This window comes from Serinus canaria, chromosome 2 (genome assembly GCF_022539315.1).
Source record: "Serinus canaria isolate serCan28SL12 chromosome 2, serCan2020, whole genome shotgun sequence".
Lineage (NCBI taxonomy): Eukaryota > Metazoa > Chordata > Aves > Passeriformes > Fringillidae > Serinus > Serinus canaria.
The window spans coordinates 85,286,771-85,311,248 of NC_066315.1; the positions used below are offsets into that span (position 1 = coordinate 85,286,771).

General features: G+C 39.2%; 1 protein-coding gene across 6 annotated transcripts in view; it reads left to right on the plus strand.

The window, feature by feature from the left end:
- The window catches only part of FHOD3 (formin homology 2 domain containing 3), a 377,077-nt gene that overhangs the window by 207,496 nt on the left and 145,103 nt on the right, over nucleotides 1–24,478 (plus strand). For all 6 annotated transcript variants that reach the window (XM_050970942.1, XM_030230647.2, XM_050970943.1 and 3 more), the window contains exon 6: nucleotides 16,629–16,723. In XM_050970942.1, coding sequence (XP_050826899.1) covers nucleotides 16,629–16,723 — 95 coding nt within the window. The remainder of the gene's footprint in view (nucleotides 1–16,628; nucleotides 16,724–24,478) is intronic.

Below are 24,478 nucleotides of genomic sequence, written 5' to 3' on the forward strand. Positions count from 1 at the left end.
AGAAATTACAGGTGTTGCTCACATGTTTTCACATGCCTTCATTTGGTTTTAGAAACTTCTTGTGGCAGTTTTTTTGTTTACTTTCTAAGAGTCACGTTAGTTATGACTTTGATTGAGTTGACATCTGCTGTTCAGAATTCAGGCTATAAAGATACATTGCATGGCAACTCTGAAAATGAAAGCAGCAGAAGCACTGTTCTTTCACTAAATACTGTGAAATTGTTATAAGGAGTGAGTGATTTCAAATTTAACCTTGATAAACTTTGTAAAAATGGGAAGAAAAAAGAGAAATATTTCTACTTCATTGAGGGGAGGCTAGATTTAGGAAATTTCTTATGCTTTTTGGGTTTTCCCTCTGCAGGTGCTGAAATTATATTCTAGTAGGAACTGGTGGTGAAAGTGGTGTGAAACATCTCCTTTCCACATACATCATTTTCTTGGACCTTAAACAAGGCAATGTTTTCTGTTGTTTGTAGCATGCATTTTGTTGTAAAAATAGAATTCTGAAACCACTGTGAAGGTCTGAGCTTTTGAAACATTATTTGAAAGTTTTTGTAGAAATAAACAGCATTCCTTTTAGAAACTAATTATACACATATGAAAGCATTTATCATTAAGTGGCCAATTTTTTACAATCCTGTAAGAATTTTGAGAGAGATATGTGAATCCAGATACATACAGTTAAATAGTTTTATCTGCAGATATGCATCTGTAAACATGGTGTATATTTAAAAGCAAGGATATGTGCACAAAAATACCTAAACGTCCTAATGCACAATTCAGGGAGAATAAAAAGCATTGCTGAACTGTAGAAGTGACCTGGTAGAATACTTCCTGCATTTGAATACTTCCTAATCTTCCATATCTCTGAAATTTGCTTAATAATAATTGTAGGTGCTAATGAAGGTGAGTTTGGAAAACCAAAGAGAAAATATTGCCCTATTTGGAAGGCACAATTCTTTACATGGGTCCTGACCGGTCTTGCTAGGTCTGGAGTGTTTGTGACTGGTTCTGCCAAGAAAGAACACGGTACAAAAGCTCAAAGAGGAAAGCACCATGGCAGTTCTACAAACAGAGACTATATCACATAGCTTGTCTTTGAGTTCTTCCTTCCATAAGCTCCATATTCTTCATCTCAATTAGATGAGGAATGTGTATGGTGTGCGCTGCATATAGAAGGCTTGTTAAAGTTGGCAGTCTAGATTTAAGGAAAAAGGTGGTGAAAGAAGACAGGAGGTAAATGCAGCAGTATCTGATTTCAGCTTTATAGCTCTTGAGGGCTCTGAGGGCAGGCAAGCTCAGTGTGACCTTGGAAATCCACCTGGGACTCTGGTGCCTTGCTCTGTCTCTGGTTTACATTTTACTCTCCAGCTTTATGAAATGTCATGTAATTAAACCCTCAGAGAAATGAAAAGGAGACTGTTGAATTTAGAACATTATTTTTTTCCTTTTCCTTGAGGTTCACTTTAGTGAAAAACAATAGAACGATAGATAGATGAATGGATGAGGAGGATCTACAGCTTTTCCATGTACATTTATGAATGAGGATTGTTAAGGAGAAGTAAACACATCTCAGGTTGAACAGTTAGCTCTACAGGTGCTGTTTCCATGAAGTGTCCGCTTTTTATGGAGCATGTGAAGTGCAGGGAAAGGTTTTACTTGTTCTGTTAGTTGGATCATTTCCCTCAAGTGTGTTCTTAAAGCCCTTTGACTAATGAGAAAATGAAAAAGTGTTTCTTTTGGCAACAGATAAATAAAATATTGTGCTGGAAATCATCCCAAGAAAATAAGGCATTCTCAATGTTTGACACTATCCCATCTCTTACCTTTTGAAAACTTCTGTTCAGATGGGTTAAAATTCTTCCTTATGTTTCCTTCAAGAAGGCAAGGGAAGGAAGGGAGGAGAGTAAAGGGAGAGGGAAATATGCATGCGGTCAACCCAAAAATTAATTGCCTTGCTAATACTACCATTCCTCTGACTGACCTTTCCAAGGTGTTACCATGTTTACATTATTAGCTGGACCAGCTGTCTGAAATGGGTTGTGTGGTGGTAAATGGTGTTGCCTCCCTTTGACCCTGCTCAGGAATTCAGGAGGGGAATAAGGGAATTAATTGGGTCTTAGAGGCAGCCTCACAGCAGCAGTGTGGGGTACCCAGTTGTTGTAGAGTTCACCTTGGGTTTGGGGGCTTGTTTGCATTTCCATTTTATTTAATAAACCTATTGCAAGGAAGGATATTCATTCTTCTAAGGAAAGATGTGGTAGGAAAAGATTGGTCAAAGATTTGGTGAGAAAAATAGCTCTCTAGTCATTTTTCCTGCTGGAAAGCACCATTAAGAAGAATTGCAAGGTTTTATGGGGACAGGACCATATAGTATGGAGAGTTTGCCTAGAGATTTATGTAGTTTGGATAAGGATTCTGGCTCTGAGACTTTCTGTATGTTAAACTGGAAATGAAATTAAGGGAGAAGGAAAAGAATAGACTTTATTTTTTTAGTGCTTGTAGCAGCAACGTTGATTCTTTCTCTCATCGCTTCATATTTTATTTTAGGCAACCTATTTATGTAACCAACTTAGAAGCGTTTTCCCAAGTTGATATGCAAAAATGGAGCTCTGAAAAGTTCACACAGAGTGGTATTTTGGAGTCTGAATACTTTATTGTGAGATATGAAACAGTTTAGTGCAATTTATTATGTAGTGGTTGTAAAATAATTTTTTACAGGTTTATATCAGCTATAACACTGCAGTGTTGATTTTGTAAAGCTCTGAAATTTTCTTTCGTGGTAGCAAGCAGCCATCCTCATTTTGCTGATAACTATTGTTTACTTTTATTTTTTCTTCTCTTTGACTGCAAAATGTGAATTACTGGCTTTCAAGCTTTTCTGTTGCTTTTACACTTTGTGCTAACATAAATTTCTGTAGATCAAGCAGTGAATCAAAATGAGTATGTTTTGTTTCCACTTTATATTCCACAGCAATAAAGCAACTCAGGTATTTTATTTACTTTTTAACTTTTGCATTATTTGTACTGTGTGAAAAGTGAAAAACTGTCATGGATGGTCTGTATGCTGTGATAAAAAAATCACCATTTGGCCTTGAGCAGTCAGAAAGGATGAGATTAATTAAATTATTTCTAGAATTAATTACTTTATTCTTAAGTAACAATTCCAGAGAATGTAGATGTGATTTTATGAAGAGGAGGAAGGCTGAAGACAGCATACATCCATTTCATTTCACATACAAGTAATTTATCTGATTTTGTTTAATAATCTTTTGTTAAGAAGAGGTTGTTCTGGATGGTAACCATGATCAAATTGTTAACAGGATTCTCCCAGACATATGGATACCAGTCCCAAAAGAGGGTGAGATGTGTTTTGAATAGATGCATGGAGCTAAAGGTGCCCATCCAGGACAAGTGGGAGGCCACAGAGCAGTAGCCTTGAGGAATAGTGGCTTAGAGCAGATCAGAGGTCTATTGTCTCTCCCTGTCTCATAATCTCCACTTGCCAGAATTTGTTGTGTAGAGCAGCAGGATGCTCATCATTCTCTTAGGGTTCAGTAGGGTAATGGGAAAGTTTTGGCATTTTGTGGCATTTTATCAGTGTTGCTGCTGAGAAACATGGATAAAGAGAGAAGGTGTCCCAAATCCAGAGAATAGATTGGAGGATGACAATGCTGTGCATGATGGATGGTGGGTGGTGTTTTGTGGAAGCTCAGGGGTACTAAAGCTGGTTAGCCAAGTACCTCTAGATATGTCACTTGAATTGCTGTCCATCTGAAATTACTCTTGCTTCTTCAAGCTCCAGGTATGGTTGCAATGATGTCCTGAGCTTTTTAAATCATGTCTGTTGAAGCAACTTCTGCCAATGTGACTTCTATCATAAAGCAGAAATAGCTTGTAGATTTGTTTGTTACTTTAGGGTGTGTAAAAAGTTAATGGGAAAAGTATTTGTTCTGTTAAATTAAATTGCAAACCCCAGTATGATGAACCTTGCAGTTTCATTCCACTTACACATGAGTATGATGAGGGATTCTTTTACATACGCTTTTTTTTTCCCTCAAACCAAATCTAACAAACCAATCTAACAAAAAAGCAGGTTACAAAAAATATTCTGAGTTGGAAAGGACCCACAAGGGTCATTGAGTCACTCTTAAAGGATTAGTATGTTTATAAAGCCAGGTTTTCCAGACATTGGAAATAAGGCTGCCAGTCCTCAAAGTTCAAGGAGAGAAAGGGGATGGTGGTGCTACACGTTTTAAGGTTCCTGACGTAGTAGCAGGAGAGAGGTTTTAACTGAACCTCTGCCACAGTGTTAGTATGTATTGTACTTGCTAGGCAAGTAATTTCAGCTCAACTTGTCGGAAAGTATCCCTATGTTTCTGGTCAAGGAGTGTTTTTTGTTTTCTGGGGGGCCAATCGGAGACTGTACTGCGCAGAGCTTTACCTTTTGGTATAATAGTACTCAGAGTTTAGGGTTTCTCAAATACAAGTCAGTTTATCAGGTGTCTGACAGAGCTACTGGAAGCCCTAACTTCTCTCCAGAACAGAATAGTTTCTTTACCTCATCAATGTGCTATGCAGAAAAAGTATTCAGAGTTGTGAAGCACTCACTGTATTGATGAACATCATCCTGTAGGAAATGAAATGTTCTGTCTTCACAGTAGGTTTACATTAAAAAATTCCTAGGACCACACAGTGAGAGAGTGCTTTCTATACAGTACTTTGCAGCACTTACTTTGAATGAAGAAGTACTCCAAAGCTCAGGAATAATGTTTCTTGAAATTGATTTTGACGTAGTTAAGTTTGTGCACAGAGTAGGCTGAACAAAGTTTTCTGCAGGAATCTTAACTCTGGCATTTCTTGGAGTTTCAAGTGCTTGAAGTTTGTGTACCTAATGTTCTTTTAACTTATTTCTAAATACCCAGAAACAGCTAATTGCCCATGATGGATTTTTCTTGTTTGTGGACTAATTATTCTACAGAGCCTTCTACTCCAGTTATGCACAGATGGTTTGGGTTCAGGCCACATCGCTTAGTGGAGAAGTGTTGTGCAGAAGTGTCCGTGATACTTCCAGGACTAGTTTGGGCCTGGAAGTAATTTAGCTGCTTCTATGTGGAGTCTGATGCTATTGGTCATACAGCAGAGCTCAGCAACCTTGCTCCAAACTGGCACAAGGAACTGTAAAACACTCCTGTCTCCAAATCTTCTCTGCACCATCTTCTTCAGTGTTGTTATCCTGGGATCCTATAACCATACAGTCCTATGTAACACCTGCTAAGGGAGTGCTGACCAATAATACAGTCATAGAAACATGCTTGGTTTAAATGAGGATTACCAATAATGCTGTGATCACTGAATCATAGAACAATCAGCAAAAGGAATAAAAACACCTAAAAATATTCTCTATAAATAAAATATGGTTATTCAACTGCATTTCTAATTTACAGGGTTACTGATAAATAAGAACTGTAGATGATCAAACCTGTATAAAGCCACCACCTTCATCTTCATATTCAGCTATTACATGATTTTCTCTCCCTGCCACCATATAGATGACAACTGGTTACCAAGGGCAGACCTTACATTCTTTGGTCAAATGATGTTATTGTATTGCAAAGGTTCCACATTGCTAGAGTTTCCTACTTCTTTGATGTTTCTCATAGGCAGCTCCTCTAAGCATGGAGTCTTCCTTCTTCTCACAGTAGCCAACTGACTCTAGTCCCCTCTCAACCAACCAATCCACTCTTTTATTACACTCTTCTGCTACAGCTGCAGCCTGTTAAAGTCAGGCCTGTTCCTAATCTCTAATAATTGGCTCAGCTGCAAGTCCTTAGGGCTAAGATTACTTTCTATACTACCTTAATTTCTTATATTGTATCCCCCTACAAAATGAAGCTTATGCCCCCAAATGCCTTTTTTGTTGTTGTTCTTGAATTGATTTTATTAATTTTTTATACGCTAAGGAAATACATTTCAAAGCAGAGATTCTCTATTCTGTTTTTCTTTCAATCAGAAATTACAATTGAAAATCTTATTGTAAATGTCAACTGTGAATATTCAGAGGGTGAAAAAACAGGACCAGTGTGCATTTAGCTGTCCACCTATTGAATCAGAGAGCAGAAAAGTCCAAGCATGACACCAATGATTTTTTGTTATTTTTCTCTTGAAGAATTGCTGTAATAAGGTGGGATTCAGAATTCAAAGGAGTTCTCACTATCACCGTGCTGAAGGAGGGAAAAAAAGAATAGAGGGATTAGAAGGGAATTACAGTTAATTTGGAAGGAATCTTTGCTCATTATCTGAGATGAATGAGCAGAGACACAAAACAGCATTTTCAGTCAATATTTTGGGAGAGTGTGAGCTCTGTACTTAAAGGGATTTGTAGTTATGTCTCCTCCCTGCACCTTTCTCATGGGAAGTCCACTTCAAATGGGAGGTATGAACTTGTGGCTTGAGACATTCTTTACTGTGAGATTTGAAAGGAGACTGTATAACCCTAAATTTCACATAGCAGCAAACATACTTTAAAAAAGAAGAAATAAAAAGCACATTTAATGAAGTGTTGTATTGGTTTGCTTTCTAGTGCTGACTTTGGCTTTGTTTAGCCAGTACTTAAAGAATACAGTCTTTCATTAATTTTCCCTAACAAGCATAAATTCAAGAGATGAAAGTGAATTCTTTAATGGCATGCACATTACTGCAGGGTAGAGTATCTGAAACATTAGAGACAGGGTGAGCATGCTGAAGAGCAATAAATATCTGAAAAGTATATCAGGAATTTAGTTTCAGCATCTGTCATGGTATAATTGCAATAAAGAAAATTAGAAAGATACACTCACTATTGGTTTTAAGACAGATAAATGAATAAAAAGTGACAGATGCATTCTTTTTCATAAAATCATTGGATGTTGAGATCTATCCCTCAGTAGATAAAGTCAGAGATCTTGCTTCAAATAGCTTTTATTTTCAGTCCATTTGGTTTGTTTCATTTTTAGCCAACACAGTATGCTGAAGAGGCTGGGATGCTCTGAGAAAGCCTTACTTCCAGTCATCTTTGCTTTGAGCAGACATTTTTTTCTCCCACTTTGCTTAGGAACTATTTTAATTTAGTTGCTGAATGTAAAGCATAGTGAGTTCTTGTTTATCCTACTGATTTCTGCCCTTGAGTCAGTCCCTCTTGAGCAGGGAGGAAACTTTCATTCAAGGATGGTCTGGAATACAGTTAAGAAAAATATGACTTTCTGTGCTGCTCTACGGTGCTCTTTAAATCAGTTTGTTTCAAGATGATAAAAGCATTGAAGAAGTCTCAAGTTTATAATAAAAAGCATAATTTTGAAAAGCAGAGCTTCTGTATATTTTTTGACACTAACATTTCAAACACTACTCAAGAGCCCTGGAATGATCTAAATATGTCTGTGCTGTGTGTTCACTTGTTGCATTCCTGTCTGCTAAGATGATGAAAGCCAGTGGATCCCTTTCTAGGAACTTCTGGATTTGTCTAAAATCATGCACCTGTTGTCACTTAAAGATCAAGAAATGACAAAAGTGATTCTATGTAAAGTTTTTTGTAGTGCTTCTTAAAATAATCTTCCTTTTATTATGTTTTTCCCACGTGGTACCTCACATTGGAAGAAGAGGGAACTGTGTTTGGAATGCATCTCCAGGTGAAGGAACTATGTGAGAATTAAGAAAACAGCTTTATATTGAAGTAAATAGCTGCAGAATTTTACTTGTATTTTTATCCTCAGTGCATCTCTACCCTGGTATTCCCTAAACATACCTTATTCTAATTTCTAGAATAAACAGTGTTTGAATTTAAAAATTGGATGGCTTCCTGAGTGTCACTTTGGCAGCACACTTTGTTTTCTGCAAAACACTCTGTGAGAAGTGATGTAAAACACGATTGTAGCATTACTGTTTTCAGTGGTTTTCATTCATCTTTCTTTCACAGCTTTTCTGTTCTCCAGGAATACAGTTTGTGTCATTTTTTAGAGGTCCAGGTTTATTGAAGGCATACCACAATACATGAATTTTGGAGACTGGTTGTTGGCATGGGAGTAGCAGAGGTAAATTTACATGCCTCTGGAAATCATTGCAATTCTGTAAGCCTCTCTGCTAGACACTGGTTTAAGTGTATTTAGCAACCACACTGATTACAACGCTGTTATCCCAGGATGCCAAACTGAGCCCGTGTTTACGTGCCCAGGGCTGGACCTCAGAGAATGAAGCTGAGCTTAGAAAACAAAGAACTGCTATCTAGGGGAACACTAGCTCTCATGATATCACCAACTTGACAGCAAAAAATCATTGGTCAATGTTATGCTTTACAAAGACTATGCTGATGGAGCTGGGCAATGTTTGAAATTTCAACTGGCAGAGTTGTTTATCTTATATTTTATTCTTCTAATCCTTAAATAAGAAGAATACAATACAGTAACATATTCCTCTAATAAGAATTGTATGGAAATATGCATATTATAAATTATTAAATTATAGGAATGTAGTAACATATTCCTGTAATCAGAGGAATACAATAATGCTTGGAATTGTTTATTTTCACCCTTTTGCTTCCCTGAGAATCTTCTTTATTTTTAGGGAAAAAAAAATATTTGGAAATGTGGCTTCTTCCCCCAAGAGAAACAGGGGGAAAAAGCTGTCAGTGAGAATTTATCACTTGCTCACTTCGAAACCACAGGTTTCATTTTGGAAGGTTTACAGTTGTACTAAGAAGAAACACTGTTGATGACTAAAAATGTTCGGTATGTGAACACTTTTCCCCTACCACACGTCCTTTTTCTGCTCTAGTGTTAGTCCATTTGTTAAAAAGCCCAGCTGTGCCACACTTCTTTACTTGCCAGAGAAGGCAGGAACCCCGAGACAATGTTCTTTTTTCCATTTCACTGGCAGCCTACTTGCAGTGAGCAAAGATTCTGCTGATGTGTAATAGAAAAAAAATATAAAATTCCATGTATTCCCTCATACTTTTCTTTGCCCCAGGTGCAACAGCAGACAGAGTCCAACAATGAAAATAACCTGTGCTTTTGCTGAGACTGAGTCCTGATTGCGTTTTCTTCCAAACCCACTTCTGACTCTACAGCGTTTCCCAGTCCAAAAGCTGAGCTCATTGGCAAAGCTGAGGTTTTCGGCATGTAAAGCAGATGCTGGAATTCCAAACTGATGTGCTGTATGTAATTGATAATGATTGATAAAAGACAGCTTGCACCTGCAGGACCTTTCTTTGTGCAGGGTAAATAGGTGTCTGAGGAGCTCAAGAAAGGGAGCTGCAGAAATTATCTTTTCCTTTCTGCAGAGGTTGGTTTGTGTTTCCTTCTTTGTACCTTCAAAGTCAGGATTAGTATTGTTTACACAGACAGAAGGCTTATGTTCATGATGATTAATGGAGAGGGAAAGGCCTTGAAATCCATCACATCTAGCACATTGCCAGACTAAATTACTCAATCAGCTCCCAAATAGAAGCACTAAGGTATCACTTCTTAACCTGGGAGGCTCACTAAATTTCCTTAGTTTAATCCTAAATTAAAGTTACTTTTTTTTTTTTTGAGACTTCTAGCTTAATGTGTAGTTTTGGTTTCTTGACTGTGTGTTAATCTTCAGTTTAAATTCAGTTTAATTAAATTTCAGTGTTATGAAAGGGACTGAATATATGATTGGGAGAGTAAGAACGGAGCCAGATTTCAGAGATGCACAATAAAAGAGAAGAGGCCCGCCATGGGCATTAGCTGAAATACAGGAAATTTGATTTAAACTTAAAAATTAATAAAAAAGTCCTGTGAGGGTGTCTGAGCACAGGCACAGGTTGTCTAGAGAGGCTGAGCAGCTACCTGGAGCTATATTCAACACCAGATGTACAGAGTAATGAATAACCTGCTCTGGTTTTCCCTAGTTTGAGTGACAGGTTGGGCTAGGCAGCCTCTAGCAAGATAAATCCAGTATAAAGAGTTTAAAATACATCTAAAGATAAGAAGAGAGACCTAATCCTAAAATAGATTCTAATTTATGCCCTGAAATAAAGCCACTTCTCACTGGCTGCAGCGTCAATACTCAGTGCAGGAGTCCATAGCTAGGAGATGAGCTAAGTCCATTGGAGATAAATCTGCAGTGTTTGCATGGGCAATGTCCTGCTCTGTTATGGTGTTTTTGCAGAATAGAAATAAAATAGAAAAAAATCTGGCAATCCCGTCATCATGTCCTGTTTCCTCAGAATTTAAGTTCTGAGGGCCAATGAGGAAGTCCCCTCAGAAAATGCTTTAAAACTAAAAAAAAAAACCAACCTCAATTCTTAAGAAAAATACATCACTTCATATATATATTGGATGAACATCATTCAGTTTTACAGCCAGTATTGACTCCATTAAGAGGCAGCTGCCTTAATTCAGCTCTATATCTGCATATTGTCATCTTAATTACAGGCTACCATGCACCTCTTTTTCTAAATGCATTTTGCTTCATGAAGCACTGAGGATGAATAAGCATCTTTTAAAACCATCTATTCAATCTTTCATATTCTTTTCTTCTGTCTTATTTTTTTACCCTTCTCTCATCTTCTTCCTTGCTTAATTCTTCCTTTTGTCTCCCTTTCTTTCTTTCCTTTTTTTTTCATTCTCCATGCTTCTAGTCAGCTTGCACAATAGCAGTCCAATTCTCAGCTATATTTGCTCACTTATTAATAAGGTATTTTAATTAGGTATTTATTCTTTATGAGGAAATGTTTTTACCTATTGCTATATGAGCAGTATCCAGTTTATTTTACATTGCTGTGTTATTAATCTTGTAAAAAATGCTAGAACATAGTGCATTTAAATCTTGAGTGCTGCAACATAAAATCATTATTAAAACAATTATGACTAATCATGCAAACCTTTTGTAATGCATAAATGTAAGCCAGGTTTTAATTCATATAAAAAGGCCTTCAGTAGGGTAACTACTGGCAGAGTCAAGTGAGAGTCCATTCTTTCTCTGCACCCAAGTAAATTTTCTAAAATAGCACAAAATAAATCCTGGAAGAGAAGCTGCTTTGGCTCTGTTGGGGACTGTGCACTGTCCCAGGTGTTTCATGGTGTATAAAGGATCAGCTTTTGATGAAACATGTCAGCTGAATAAAGGTGCTGTGTCCCATTTGACTTTGCTGGGTCCTGTTTTAAAGACAAAAACACAGAGGAAAAGGGTGGCAGAGGAAGCATGGAGAGGAGAAAGATTCTACAGAGGAATTTTCTGTGGTGGTGGACTTGTGGTGTCTCTATGTATTATCTGTAAAGTAGAAGGAGGAAAAAATGAAGATTGAGTTTGATCTGGGAACTCATTGTCTCTGCAAAACGTTTGAACTTGAATAATACTTTAGATCTGAAACTAGCTTGCAAAAGTTCTCAGAGTGCCTAAGACAAAAAGTTCAAGTTTAAAGTAGTCAACACCAGCATAAGAATTTCTGAAGTATAATTGCAACTTATTGTGTTGACATCTGTTCAGAACTGGTTTTCCCGGTTTGGTTCATAGCATTAGTTCTTCAATGTGATTTTTTGGAGATAGTTCAGTTCTTGTGTTTTAGAAGTTCAGCCCGTGGTTAATATGGGAGCTCTGAAAATTGTTTCCTTAGCCGGTTTCACCCTTGATGTGTGTTAAAATCAAAAGTGCAAATGAACCGAGGGCAAAAATGCAAAATTAAAATATTTGGGATTTAAAAATATTTGATAAGAAACAAAATATTAATGCACTTGTGGCCAAGAACAAGATTGTTTTTAGCTTCTGGATGACATTACATATAGAGTCAACAATAGTAAAGAAATGAGAATAGCTCTATAAATAGCAGATTTTTTCACTGAAGCTAAAATCAACCCATACAAATAGTAACAGGAAAAAAAACCAAAACCAACCCCCAAACACACAAATTTTAGGTGGCTCTAGTGATGTGGACTGAGTGTGAGTCATGAGGTTTGCCGCAGTGTTGCTTTGTAAGATCATTTTCAGAAGGAATTGAGAGTCTAGATCATCTGTTTTATCGGATGTCACCTCTTAGAAGAAGGAACTCTGCTGTGATTTTACTAATTTTCAAGTAGCTGGATGGTACAGAAGTTGTATTTAATAATGATTTATCATCAGGGAAATTAAATATTCTTGGATTTTATAGAGACAATAAGCTCTGATCGGAAAGTGTGCATGCAATCAGGGTGGGATTGTGCTACAAGCAAAAGTAGCAGCTTCTGACATACAGCCTATCAAAACTGAGCTGAGTTGGAGATTTTGTGTTCAAGATGGTCCCATTTAGTAGCTGGGATCTTGCCTCTCTCTAATGAGGAAACACCAAGAAAGAAGTTTGAAGTATGATTGTTTTCTTCAGAATTACCACCTAGTAGTAGTAGTATACTAGTAGCTTTGTAGTAGTATATTAGGTAACTGTATTATCTCCTTCCTGGGGTCCCTCACTAGACATAGACGGAGTTTTTCTTCATCAGGATGTTTCCTTTTTGGTGCCCAGGATAGCATAACAAAACTAGCAGTCAAGTTCTCAAATGGAATGAATGCAATCACACAGACCCTTGATTTCTCAGTGATGATGGCAAGAGTTTAGCTAGCAATGAAAATATTAATTTTAGCAGCTGGTTCTTCTTCCGCATTAGTTTCATCACTGTTCTGACAGCATGCATTGTTTCCTGCAAAACACTGTGAGAAGTGATGTAAAACACGATTGTAGCATTACTGTTTTCAGTGGTTTTCATTCATCTTTCTTTCACAGCTTTTCTGTTCTTCAGGAATACAGTGAGTGTCATTTTTTAGAGGTCCAGGTTTATTGAAGGCATACCACAATACATGAATTTTGGAGACTGGTTGTTGGCATGGGAGTAGCAGAGGTAAATTTACATGCCCCTGGAAGTCACAGCAACTGCAATCAGTGCACACCTGCCTGTAGTTGTGCATGCATGTACATGCATGTTGCAGCACATGACATCCACCACAGCTACTGGGTATGAACTGAGGAACTTGGGCCCAAAGCTTTCTTGGGAGCTGTAACCTCCCTCCTTGCAGTGACAAGGTCTGTCTTTGGGCTGCTTCACGCTGTACATTTTGCTTATTCTGATGGAAACAAATGCAATCACAAGATGTATTGTTGCCGTAATTCTTGACTCGGTGAGTAGGGCTTTGACTCATGGGATAATGAATGAAAATAGGTTTTCTGATTCAGTGATTTTGTTTTCTCTAAGTCAGTCTTGTGTTAAAATGGAAGCAGAGAAGACTAGAGAAGCAGGTGCATGCCTGGTCAAGGAGCAGCTTTGAAACTTTTTCCAGTCTGGGTGGCATAAAGAGACTTTTACTTAATGTGATGTTCATTGTGATGATGGTTTGTGCTAGAGCTTTTCCTCTTTGGTCCTGTAAACTTTATTTCCCAGGAGAGTATCAGTGCCAATACTGGCAAGTTTTTAGAGGCTTTCTTAAACCTCTTATTTCACAGAAATCTCTGAGCTTTCTGGCTGGTCTGTCCTTTTCTAGACTAAGCCTTTCCTAAGAAATCTATCAATTTTCCACTTGAAATTAGCTATGGATAAAGTCACACAATACTTTCACATAAGATTAAGGGTTTGAAAAGGGTAGTGGGAACAAAGAAATTCCAAATTATGTCTGCTTTGTATTTAAACTCCCCTCTCCCAGCCCCTTGTTGCACAATAGTAAACTTTCCTAACACGACTAGGTTGTTGATATACTTCCAAAAAGAATTACAGTTAGCTGAGGGATGAGATTAAATGGATTAAACAGCCTCCTCATTTCTTGGTAATGAAAAAAAAAAATTGGTTCAAGGCACATACAAATGTGAATTGAAATTATTTTGGACTAGATTGGCCTTCCAAACTGCCTTGCAGATGAGGCTGCCCTCCCTTTTTGGGGCCCTGGATGTTGGTGGTGGAAGTGTGGGCATACTGGGTGCGTGGAGCTTGCGCTTCAGCCACAGCCATTTCAGCAGAGTGCACTTGTGGGCTGGGAGGTGAGATAGGAGTTGGGTAGAAAAGCTGCAAACAATTAAAATGTCCTCTGTCGTTCTCCATTGAGTGCCAAACTGCTGTGTCTTACGCAGCCAGACTCAAGGATTGGAAGGGCCCAAGGACCTCCAGCCTGCTCCTGCACCAGTGTTTTTGGTGGTGTCTTCCATTTTGGCTGTGTGCTATGGTTATGGTAAAGGAAATACCTTTTCTTGCCCAGCACAGAAACTTGATGGGGTATGAAAACCATCATTCTCCTCCTTTTAGGTCTTCTTCTAGCCTTCTTTTCCTAAGAATTTATGGGGCTTCAGCTTGTACAAAGTACAAATTCTCCTTATCTTACTCTTACTTAATGAAAACAAATTTCTCCTCAACCATACCCATCTTGTCTCATTTTTCTGACCCCTGAAGACAGGAAATAGCAGTATGAAGATCCACACCAAGGTTTGGCTGCAGCTGAGAGCTTCATGTGTGGCAGATAACTACTGGAGATGTGACTTGGATGTGGACACATAACTGTTTACATCTTGGTTGTTTCATGGCATTCTTTGTAATTCCTTGCCTTGTGAAACTTATTGGCCACTAGTTCAAGCAGCAATGGGAGTGGTTTCTTCCTTGTGTTTTCATGAATCCCTAAAACGTTTTTTTGGCTTCTTTCTAAGGTCTACTAATTTGCCTTAACATATTGCTGCTATAAAGAGTCACATCTAAGAGTCTGAAAACAAATGCATGCCAGATCTCACTTAGCCATCCTGTCTAATTAGTCTTAAGTAGAAGCAGTGGAATCATTTTGTATTGTGTACATGTTTTTTAAAACAAACTTTTTGCTGTCTTTGATTTCTGTATTAATTTGGAAAGCATGCTCCAAGACTTAAATTTTTTTCACATTTGCTTCAAATTCAACTTAAAGCACTTCACCCCCAACCAAAGAATTTGCAAGGGGAAAAAAAATGGATTTGTTGACCTTATCATGACTGGATCTCATCCTGATCCAGTGCCAAATCTTTTTAGCATTGAAAGGAAGTAAAAACAAGAATTAAGAACTTTCTCTGATTACTGCTGGGATAGTAGCATTTCCTCTACCTGCAATGAAATGCATCAAAGCAGCCATTTATTCAGGCAGTGTAATTCATATCACTTTTTACTGGCTGGCTTACATCTTTTATTTTACTATAACACTTGGGCCTGTGTCCCTCCCGCCTCATTTTATTCACCTGAGAGACGTCTTCAGAGGGTGCTGACTGATTGCTTCCTGGAGAGGAGGAGCAGAGAGTGCCTGGCGTACTGCAGTGGCAATGCCTGCCTAGGGACATGTTATCCCTGTGCCAGAGCTCTCTTGCTTGCTTTTTCTCAGTCTTCTCACATTGATTGTGTGGCATTCATTGAGTGTGGCTTTCCTTCTAGCTTCGTGTGGCAGATTAGATAAAGAATGTAAAAATAGTGCCTCAGGTTTTTAACCATAAATTGACCAACTAGACTAAAGGGGAAAGGAGGAGATGGTGCAAAAATGACTGTTAGCTCTTTGGCTATAGGGGTACCTAAGTGCTTGCCTAGTATTCATGTCTTAGAAAATCTGCCCTCAAGTTAAATGACACACTGCACACAACCTGTGTAAAAGTAGCAAACATTCAGAATGTGTTTGGAAGATTAATAGTGTCATAGTTTTCCTCACCCTGTGGTTTTTTTTTTTTCCTTCTTTTCTCCATAAAGCAGTGTTCTAGGGGCTCATCAGGCTATGCATTAAATAATTGAGTTGTTATGCCAATAGGCTGTGCTAAAAAGTGTGACATCAGTGATTTCTTTTTCATCCCACTGTGCTTTGATCTCCTGCTATAAAGCAGAAGATCTAACAGTGGAAACTTTTGAAGATGATAGATGAATTGTACTAATTCACTTTTCATAATCCTTACAAAAAATGTCTGTCCTAATCAGTCAGAAAAGATTTAATAGCTGTTGTCTCTTGAAAGTCTCATATTATCACAATTGCAAACTATAAAATTACTGTTATGAAATATTTTACTAGTATATTTTTTAATGCTGTTGTAAAAGCTTTAGGATAAATTAATAAAGATGCTTCTTTGTTATAAGCATGCTTTGCTTTTTTGTATTTTCTCAGTAAAACGTAAAACTTCTTTTCAAGAGAGTGCTGTGCAGTAGTAAATAGTTGATGTCCTTATTGATGATAATTGTCCAGCTTTAATTTCAGATCACTGGAATTCATTGAAACTGTCAATCCAAATATACTAATTCAAAACATTATATATGGTGTTTAAACAAATGGTGAAAGTCTTGGCTCATAATATGTAAAGTGCTGTAGCTGAAGGAACCATTGTGACAGTAAGCAGTATGTGAAGTACTGTTTGCAGATTTGGGGAGCATAAAATATGGCATCTTCTAGGAAAGAACAAGTGTTTGGGCTTGTCCCTGGATGAAATTCGCAGTTGTATTTTCAGAATAAGTCAGTAAAGTTTGTGCGGTTTCCCAGGATTTAATCCAGCACAATCTTGCCCAGTATATCTTTCATTAGCTGAGCTCCCCACTTCTCTGATAAACCCTGCTCAGAGAAAATTGTCAGCAATGCTTAGAATTATAAAAAGTGTTCACCAGCTCATAATTATATTTTCTCTGTTTTTTTTTCAATAGCCTTGGGCCAGATAATGCTTTATGTCGATGGCATGAATGGAGTGATTAATCATAATGAAACCATCCAATGGCTGTACACGCTTATTGGCTCAAAGGTAAGACTCTCAAATATTCTCATTTTATATAATTTTGGTATTCTTTTAAAGCATTTTTTAATGCTTTTAGGGTATAAATAGACTGTGTGTTAGGTTCTAAAATATTTCATAATATTTTGTGTGGAAATCAGGTCATACTGAGCTTTTACTTCTTTTCTACTGTTTTTATACTCTTTTGTCAGCATTTACTCTGCTCTTAAAAGCAAAGATGCCTTCATTACTGTCTGTGCTGCCATTGCATTTGACCATGGAGAAAATTTTTTGGTTTTGTACTTACAGTTCCCAAGGCGTTCTTTGGAACCACTCTACTCACCATTCTACATTGCTCAGTTCTGCTGAGCACTGGGGGAGGACAGTTCAGAGTGACTCCTTCTTAAACTAGAATACACAAGTTCAATTGGAAGTTACCTACAACAATCACCAAGACCAAATGCCCAACACCTTCACTTTATGAAGGTCGTTGTCCAAATATTTCTGAAACCCTGACAGGTTTGGGACTTTGCCCACTTCTCCAGTTAGCCTCTTCCAGTGTTTGTCCGCCCTCTCAGCCAAGAAATGTTTCCTAATGTCAAGTCTTCTTTTGCCTGGAGAGCCCTTGAAGGCAAGGCAAAAATACCCTGCCTGCAGGGTATTCTTTGTTGGTCCCCACATATTGAGACAAAAGCTGAAAGCTGGAAAAATGCAGCTTGGGTAAGTCTTCTCCAGTGGAATAGTGAATTATATAGTGCACAGTCTACCTTTAAGGCCATCTTTGCTGGAATTTGAAAAGCAAGCAGAACACAGGTTCTACTGACATGCCATCCTGAGGGGCCATAGGATAGGTAAACCCACAAATGTACCCTTCTCCAGCCTGTTGGCTCTTAATAAGCTTTAGGAAGCTTATTAAAGCCTGCCAGGGGCTGCTGCTGCTCTTACCATGCAGACCTGTACCTAGATAGATGTGTATGACACCATAGCTGGAACCACTGTTTACAACTTTGCTAGTTGTTTACAACTCTAAAGTTGCTATAATTGGTGGAGTTGAATCCACAGTTATAGTTGCTAAGAAATTTCTAGGAATGTTTCAGGTGTCTGAGTCACACAAACTTGCTGTTGCATCCTGTAGTGACATAGAGAGGCTGCTGCTCTCCTCTTTTCCTCTGATAGCTCTCATAACACAAGGAGGAAGAGCTCGATGTCCCAGGCGTCCTTTTTTAACTAGAATTTTTTCTAGTTTGCACAAGGTGCAAACTTCACTGCTCCAGCATAATTGTCAAGTCAAAGAACGGATGCTGCAGTATTGAAAGAACTGATTTATATTAGGTCGACATACCTATATTGGTAGATAAGTAAAAGTAAGTTAATTATGGTTATCAAATCTCAGGCTTAAAGGGCAGGCTTCATGATTGGGAAAAGATAAGGAAAAGCTTTTCCCCCAGTGTAAAATGTTCCAGTGTTGTCTAGGCATTACTCTGAGTCATTTCTCCTTTTGAAACAGGGGATGTTGCCACAGTTGAAAAAGCAGTGTGAGATGAGAGAGAAACCACTTGCTTCATATAGATCTACATTTTCTGTGGAACAGATACAGGAGCAAAAAAGAAACAAAAATACTGCCATGTCCGTGACTATTTTAATTCTCTAAAGCACATAATGGGAGAAAACACGACTGTATTGCTACCTTGCAGCTTAAATTCTTTCTAGATTTTCTTGCTCTGAGTACTTCAGGTCCTTAAGCTCCTTTCTCCCTCCCCCATTGCCAGCCTGAATGATTATCTCCATGTCCTGGCTCAGTGCCTGCAGCTGAGGAATGCAGGCAATGTGCTTTGAATAGTTTGGTTTCAGGTAGCATCAAAGTTGCTTTTTCATTATTCTTCAACTGTCTTGGAGGAGATCTAAGTCCCTGTCTGTGTGCCAGAAGTTAACCGAAGGTATGGCAGGCTTACAGTCAGTGTGGTGGGACAGCTGCTTTATTCACTTCAAGGTGGTTTTGACTTTCTGTGAAAAATGAAGCCCTGGAATTTGCAATGCACCTACAGTCCGATTTTCAGCCCTGCTATGCTGGTGCCTTTCCCACAGCAAAGATGGTGAAAAATACGCTAACATTGCTGAGCAAAAAAGGAATAGTGAAACTGCCAATTAAGTCTTGGGACAAATCCCTTTAATAGGATGCAGGAGGAATAGAGTTATTCAGCTGCCACAGCTGTGATACATGGTTTCTTGCCGTCTCAAGAGCTCTGACTGGGTTTAATATACTTACCAGTGGAGGTTTTTGAATCTGTCCCACAGATATTTTTTATTGTTTTATCAAAATCTGTAGTGGTTTTGCCCCTTCACTGCTGCTTGCTCTGCTCTGTTTGCAAGGGGCTGCTGGCTATGTCACCCTTGCTCACTTTGAGCATGGCTTGTTGCATCACACAGGTTCAGCAGAGCACCTCGGGGGCTGGCGTGCTCAGCACTGCAACAGCTCTGATTTTGGTACCCTGCTCCAAGATCACTTTATGCACCCAGCAATACTTCTGTATAGGGATGGGGGGAAAATGTGGGTATTAAAAGTTTAAATTAGTGTGAAAGAAGGACTCTAAGCAATTTACTGAAAGCCTCCCAGATTTTTTGCCATTGTATTCCTTACTATTGCTAATTCTGCTGCAGTTTTACCCCACTGAGCATCAATGAACACTTACATTGATGGATTATCAGAAGTTGTTGATAATTTTAGTGCTGTTATCTAAGTTTTCTCTGAATGAAGTTGTTAGGGAGGCAGTTAGAATTCCAGAGGTGGGACTGCACTGGCGCTGTTGTCATTGTACCAGTTCAGAGAGGCACCAGCTGTGTCAGGGTGAAGAACTGAAAGGGAGGAAGAAACTTAATCTTAGATGACTTCTTTGCTATGGCACAGAAAGAGCCTTTTGTTGCAGATTAGTGTTATATAGGCACTAGGTTGGAAGTGGGATGGTAGCAGTACCATTCTTTAGTGATATTATGTGGAGATAAGAGCATTACTGGCGCATCCCAAACTCTTAGGCCCACTGCTGGTTCTTTACAGGTTGTGTCCAACCATAAATGACCACACTAGGGTTGTGGCAGTGGGCTTTCACAGGCTGCCTGTCAGCTTCTTTCCAGTCATCAGTGGCTGATACATGCCTGGCATAAAACAATGGCAGCATAATCCCATTGTAAATGCACATTACTACTATTTCATCATTACTTATATGGGCAGCGATTCATCAGTGGTTCCCTCTTTGACAAAGCATTCAAGTATGTACTCAATTATGGGTTATGGTTACATGCTGTTGGCTTCCAGATAGGTTTAATACATAACTGAGGTCAGCAGTGAGCTGCTGCAGGCATCAGAAGAGTGCTATAGCACGGCCAAGGCTCTAACCATCTTATATAAGCTACAAATTATGTAGATAGGAAATATTGGTGTCAACCAAGTTTTCTTTTAGCATTTGGTGCTAGTATGGACATTTGTGCAAGAGAGTTTGGTTCTTAGAAGACAAAACTAGAAGTTGATTAAATGTTAGTTAACAGTGCTTTCAGACTTGCTGCTTAATTTTTTTTTTGGTGGTGGGGTTTTTTTGGGTTTTTTTTTTGAAACTAACCTCTCAAGGATGATGCCTTAACTGGCCATGTGCTGTAGTGCTAATGTTTCAACTTTAGGGTGTTTCTGCCACCTATGTGTTATTACTCCTGCAGTCCGAATTAAGTTTTTGTGTTGTATTGCAAATATATTTAGGCTGGTTGTAAATGGACTTTTTATGCTGGAAGCTGGCACTGGAGCTCTTTGGTGGATCACTGGCAGGTAAATGGTAATAGCTCTTGGAAAATATCTCTTACCCAAAAGAAGTGACACCAAGTTAAACACATGTATATATTGAGCCATATTAAGTCCATAGAATGTATTTCTTATCTGTAGGTATGTATAAGGTTATATATACACACACATAAAGTCTTTCATATGTGTTGGTAATTCCTCTGACCTAGTAAAAGAAGGTGTACAATACTTTTAGTGTATCAATGCTTTAAGTCCTCCAGGACTAGCTGTTGACTATTTACAAAAGTACCTTCCTGGACCAAACATCTTGGAAAAATTATAGGAGCTTCTCTATATCTTCTATATTTCTCTTTATATAGAGAAGCAAATGTTTCTTTGCATCACAAACCCACAAACTTTTGCCAATCCATTGTGGTTTTCAAAGCCACTTCTAAGGCATAAAGTGATCCAAAATCTGAGTTTAGTTTCACCTTTTCTTTCCCCCTGTTTTTTACTGCTCTTGATAATGATTATTTTTTCTCATTTGATGATCCAGGCTGTTCTAATTTCCCCCAGGGGAGCTAAAGCCCCTTTTGGCATTGTTTTCAGTGGAAAATAATCCATTTTCAAAGGGGTGCTGGGTAACCTCAGAAGACAGGGTGGAATGCTGGGCCCAGGCTGATACAATGAGGTTGATTAAAGATTCCTATCTCACATATTGTTTTAATTTTTTTTCCTACTTTGCTTCTGTCTGAGTCCTAGATTGCAAAGTTAGCTACAAACTTTAACTATCAAGTTGTTCCCTGTGCCTTATGTGAACCTTTTGCTTGCTTTGGTATTGCAGAAATGAGTTTCTGAATGTTTAAAAATGTAATTCTGTCAGAAAGAAGCAAAAAAACCTATTTCAAAGCAAAAGGAAAAACCAAACCCAACAGATTCAGATAGAACAATGTCGTTTTAGTGGGCAAATTTGTTTTTTTGCAAAAGTTAAGTCATAGAATCATAGAACCATAGAATTGGTTTGCACAGGGGGAGTTTGTAAAGATAAATTAATTCCAGGCTCCCCTTGGCACATGCAGGGACACCTTCCACTAGACCAGGTTTATCAGGGCCCTATCAACCTGGCTTCAGACAAGTCCATTAGGGGCTGCTTTTTCTGCATGGTGCCAAGGGCAGGTTAAAGCAGGCATGTGGTTGGTACTCATTTCATGAGAATTTTGAGAGAAATAACATCCACAAAAAACCCTAATTTTTTTTTTTTCTTTTTACACAAATGAATCAGTTAAGGTATGTAGAGGCAGATACTTGGTCAGAAAGCTTGACTAAATTAGTTTCCATTTCACAAGTCATTTATACATGTGCTACACTGAAGACAGAAGCAAAGTTGACAATTCTGTAACTTGATCTTTTCCTCAAGAAATTTCTCACCCAGTCTTACAAGTGGATTTTAAAGTGGGTCTCCAAATAAATATCAAAAGTTGGTTTCTAGTAATGGAGAAGGTTACAGTTCTAAGGGTCTTAACAGATGTCATCGTTTGAGCCTGGCACAATGCCAGTGCCCCCACGAGATCACCTCCTTCTCTGGCACCCACTGTGAGATGTGATCAGAGACAGAGCAAAGCAGGCTCCAACTTAAGGTTAAAAGGAAAAAAACATTTATTAACCTACAACTACAAAGGAAGATACACAAAACACAATAGAACACAAGATGAAAACCTTCCAAATTCTTCCTCCTTCCCCCACCAAATTTCCAATTCCATTGCCACCCTTTAGATAACCAATTCTCAGTTCCTCGAGGAGAGAGGAGTCCCTCTTGCACCACATTCTTTCCATGTCCAGTGCTCTCACCACTGCACATGGATCAGAGCTGCTTCTAGGATTTTTCCCTTTAAGGATACTTTGACCAGTTCCAAAGGGAGCACAGTCCTTCTCCTTTTGGGACACTTGTCCCCCCCAAATTTCACCCCCTGGGGCCGAGGGGTCTCTTGAACAGAGATCATCTTCTTCTTCTTCTTCTCTTCTTCTTCTCTTCTTCGAAGCGGAGGGCACCACCACCACCCTCCTCACCCGTTGTCTCTGTTCACACACCTCCACATCACCGCACTCTCCTGGCTCTGAGCCATCGCCTCCCCCTAGATGCAGTCTCTGTGTCACAGAAACACCCGTGGTTCTGCTGTGGCTACACAAGAAAAGTCCAGCCCAAAGCCACTCCATCATCTCCTCCCACCTAGAATTTTCTCAACATCTTCTCAATCTCAACATCTTCTCAATCTCATCAACTTCAGGAAGAATCAGCATTAGCAAGGTTCCCATCTTCCTCAGAGGGGTTAAAAGTCCCAGGCTCTGCCGGTTTACTTCATCAACTCCCACGCCTGGCTGCCCTGCTGGGCACCCCCCCCCCCCTTCTCCTTCACGCCGGGCCACTATCACAGGCACCGGCTCTGTCCGGGGGTGGGGGGGAGGGGAATGGAGGATGGCTGCCCGAAGCCCTTGCAATGTTCTCCTCCACCCTTGGGCCCAGGCCTGGCCTACCTCTCTCCGGCCGCATGGCTCCCCTCCCCCCCCCGCCCAGCTCGGCCGGGCAGGGGGGTCTGCTCAGTCTCAAGCGGGACTCCAAGAGGAAGTTCCCCTGGGAGTTCACAGCTTTTAACCCCTGTGTTCTCAGAGGCGTATCCATGCTCTCAGTGGACAAACCAGGTGCCAATATTAAATCTGAACACCAATTGGCTTGCCCACACCATCACAAAAAACTTCATTTCCTCTTAAACCACGACAACAGATATGAATAAAATCAAAACAGTAGTACTACTACCTAACCCCAAAGCATGTTGAATGAAATCACTGCCAACCTGGATGGTATGCCCTCTTGTTGAGAATCTTGGAAATACTAAGTATTTGGATCTCATTGAATTTTATGGTCCTATATTTTGAAAAATAACTGTGTGTATAGATGTTCTATTAATATGCCTGATTTTTGTGAGCTAGAGACTCTGCTGCAGAACTGTCCTATGCTTTATTCTCAACGTGTTTGGAAGGTGATCTAGGAATTCTGGCTAGCTAAAATAATTAAGAATCCAGGAAAAATCACACAGCTTGGAGACCTGTTTTCTTCCCAGTCTGCTGCCCTGATGGTTAACAAACCTTCCTGCAGCTTCTGACAAATGAGATGCCCCATACAAGTTAAGCGCAGGCTATTTAGATTGCATCATTGCTCTCTTCCCTCCAGCCACATCTCTGGCAAGCCTCTGGTTTTGTTCTGTTTTCAGGCCTAGGCCAAGTAGAAATGTTAGCTGGGTATCAGTCTTACAGGTTTTCTGGCTTCTTTGCTTCCTGGAAATGTTCAGAGCAAGACTGAGATCTCGCCTCAGAGCCTAAAATTATTGCAGTCTCACCCATGGGCTGCCCTGCACTCGAGATGTTGGGCTGTGGTGAGCAGGTACAACTGCTTTGAGTTTACTGAAATGCTGAATGTTCAACTCAGCTTAGCAGCTGCCTCTTTTAGTTAATTTACTGTGCATTTGCCCATTGAACTGTTGTTATGAAAATGGCTATGGGAGGGAGAAACGAAATCCTGGCTTGACTGGAACTTCCCTATTTCCTACTTGTTGAGGTCTTGAGCCTATGCTCACCCAGGCCATCAGAAAGCTTTCTTCCTCTTTCACTCAGAAACTGGATCAGCACTGTTGCATAAACTGAGTTTATTTTGAATTGTATTTAATTAGTGCTTTGAAGATAAGGATCAGGATGTTGCAATAAACTTGGAATAAGATACACTAGCCAGCACAGACTGTGTTAAGCACTTGCTTTGGTCTCTCCAACTCAGCAGACAGACTGCCGTGAGTGCTGCTGCTCTTTACCAAACATATTTGTAGGTAGATTTCAAAGTCCTTCCATCAGTCATAAAAGTAGGTGAGTCCTGCAGCACTAACTATTCCTGTAGCTCCATCTGTTGCATTCACTTATGAGGATTTTGAAGGGATGAATACACATTTTTCTGTGGTTAAAATGAACTCTTGTAGATT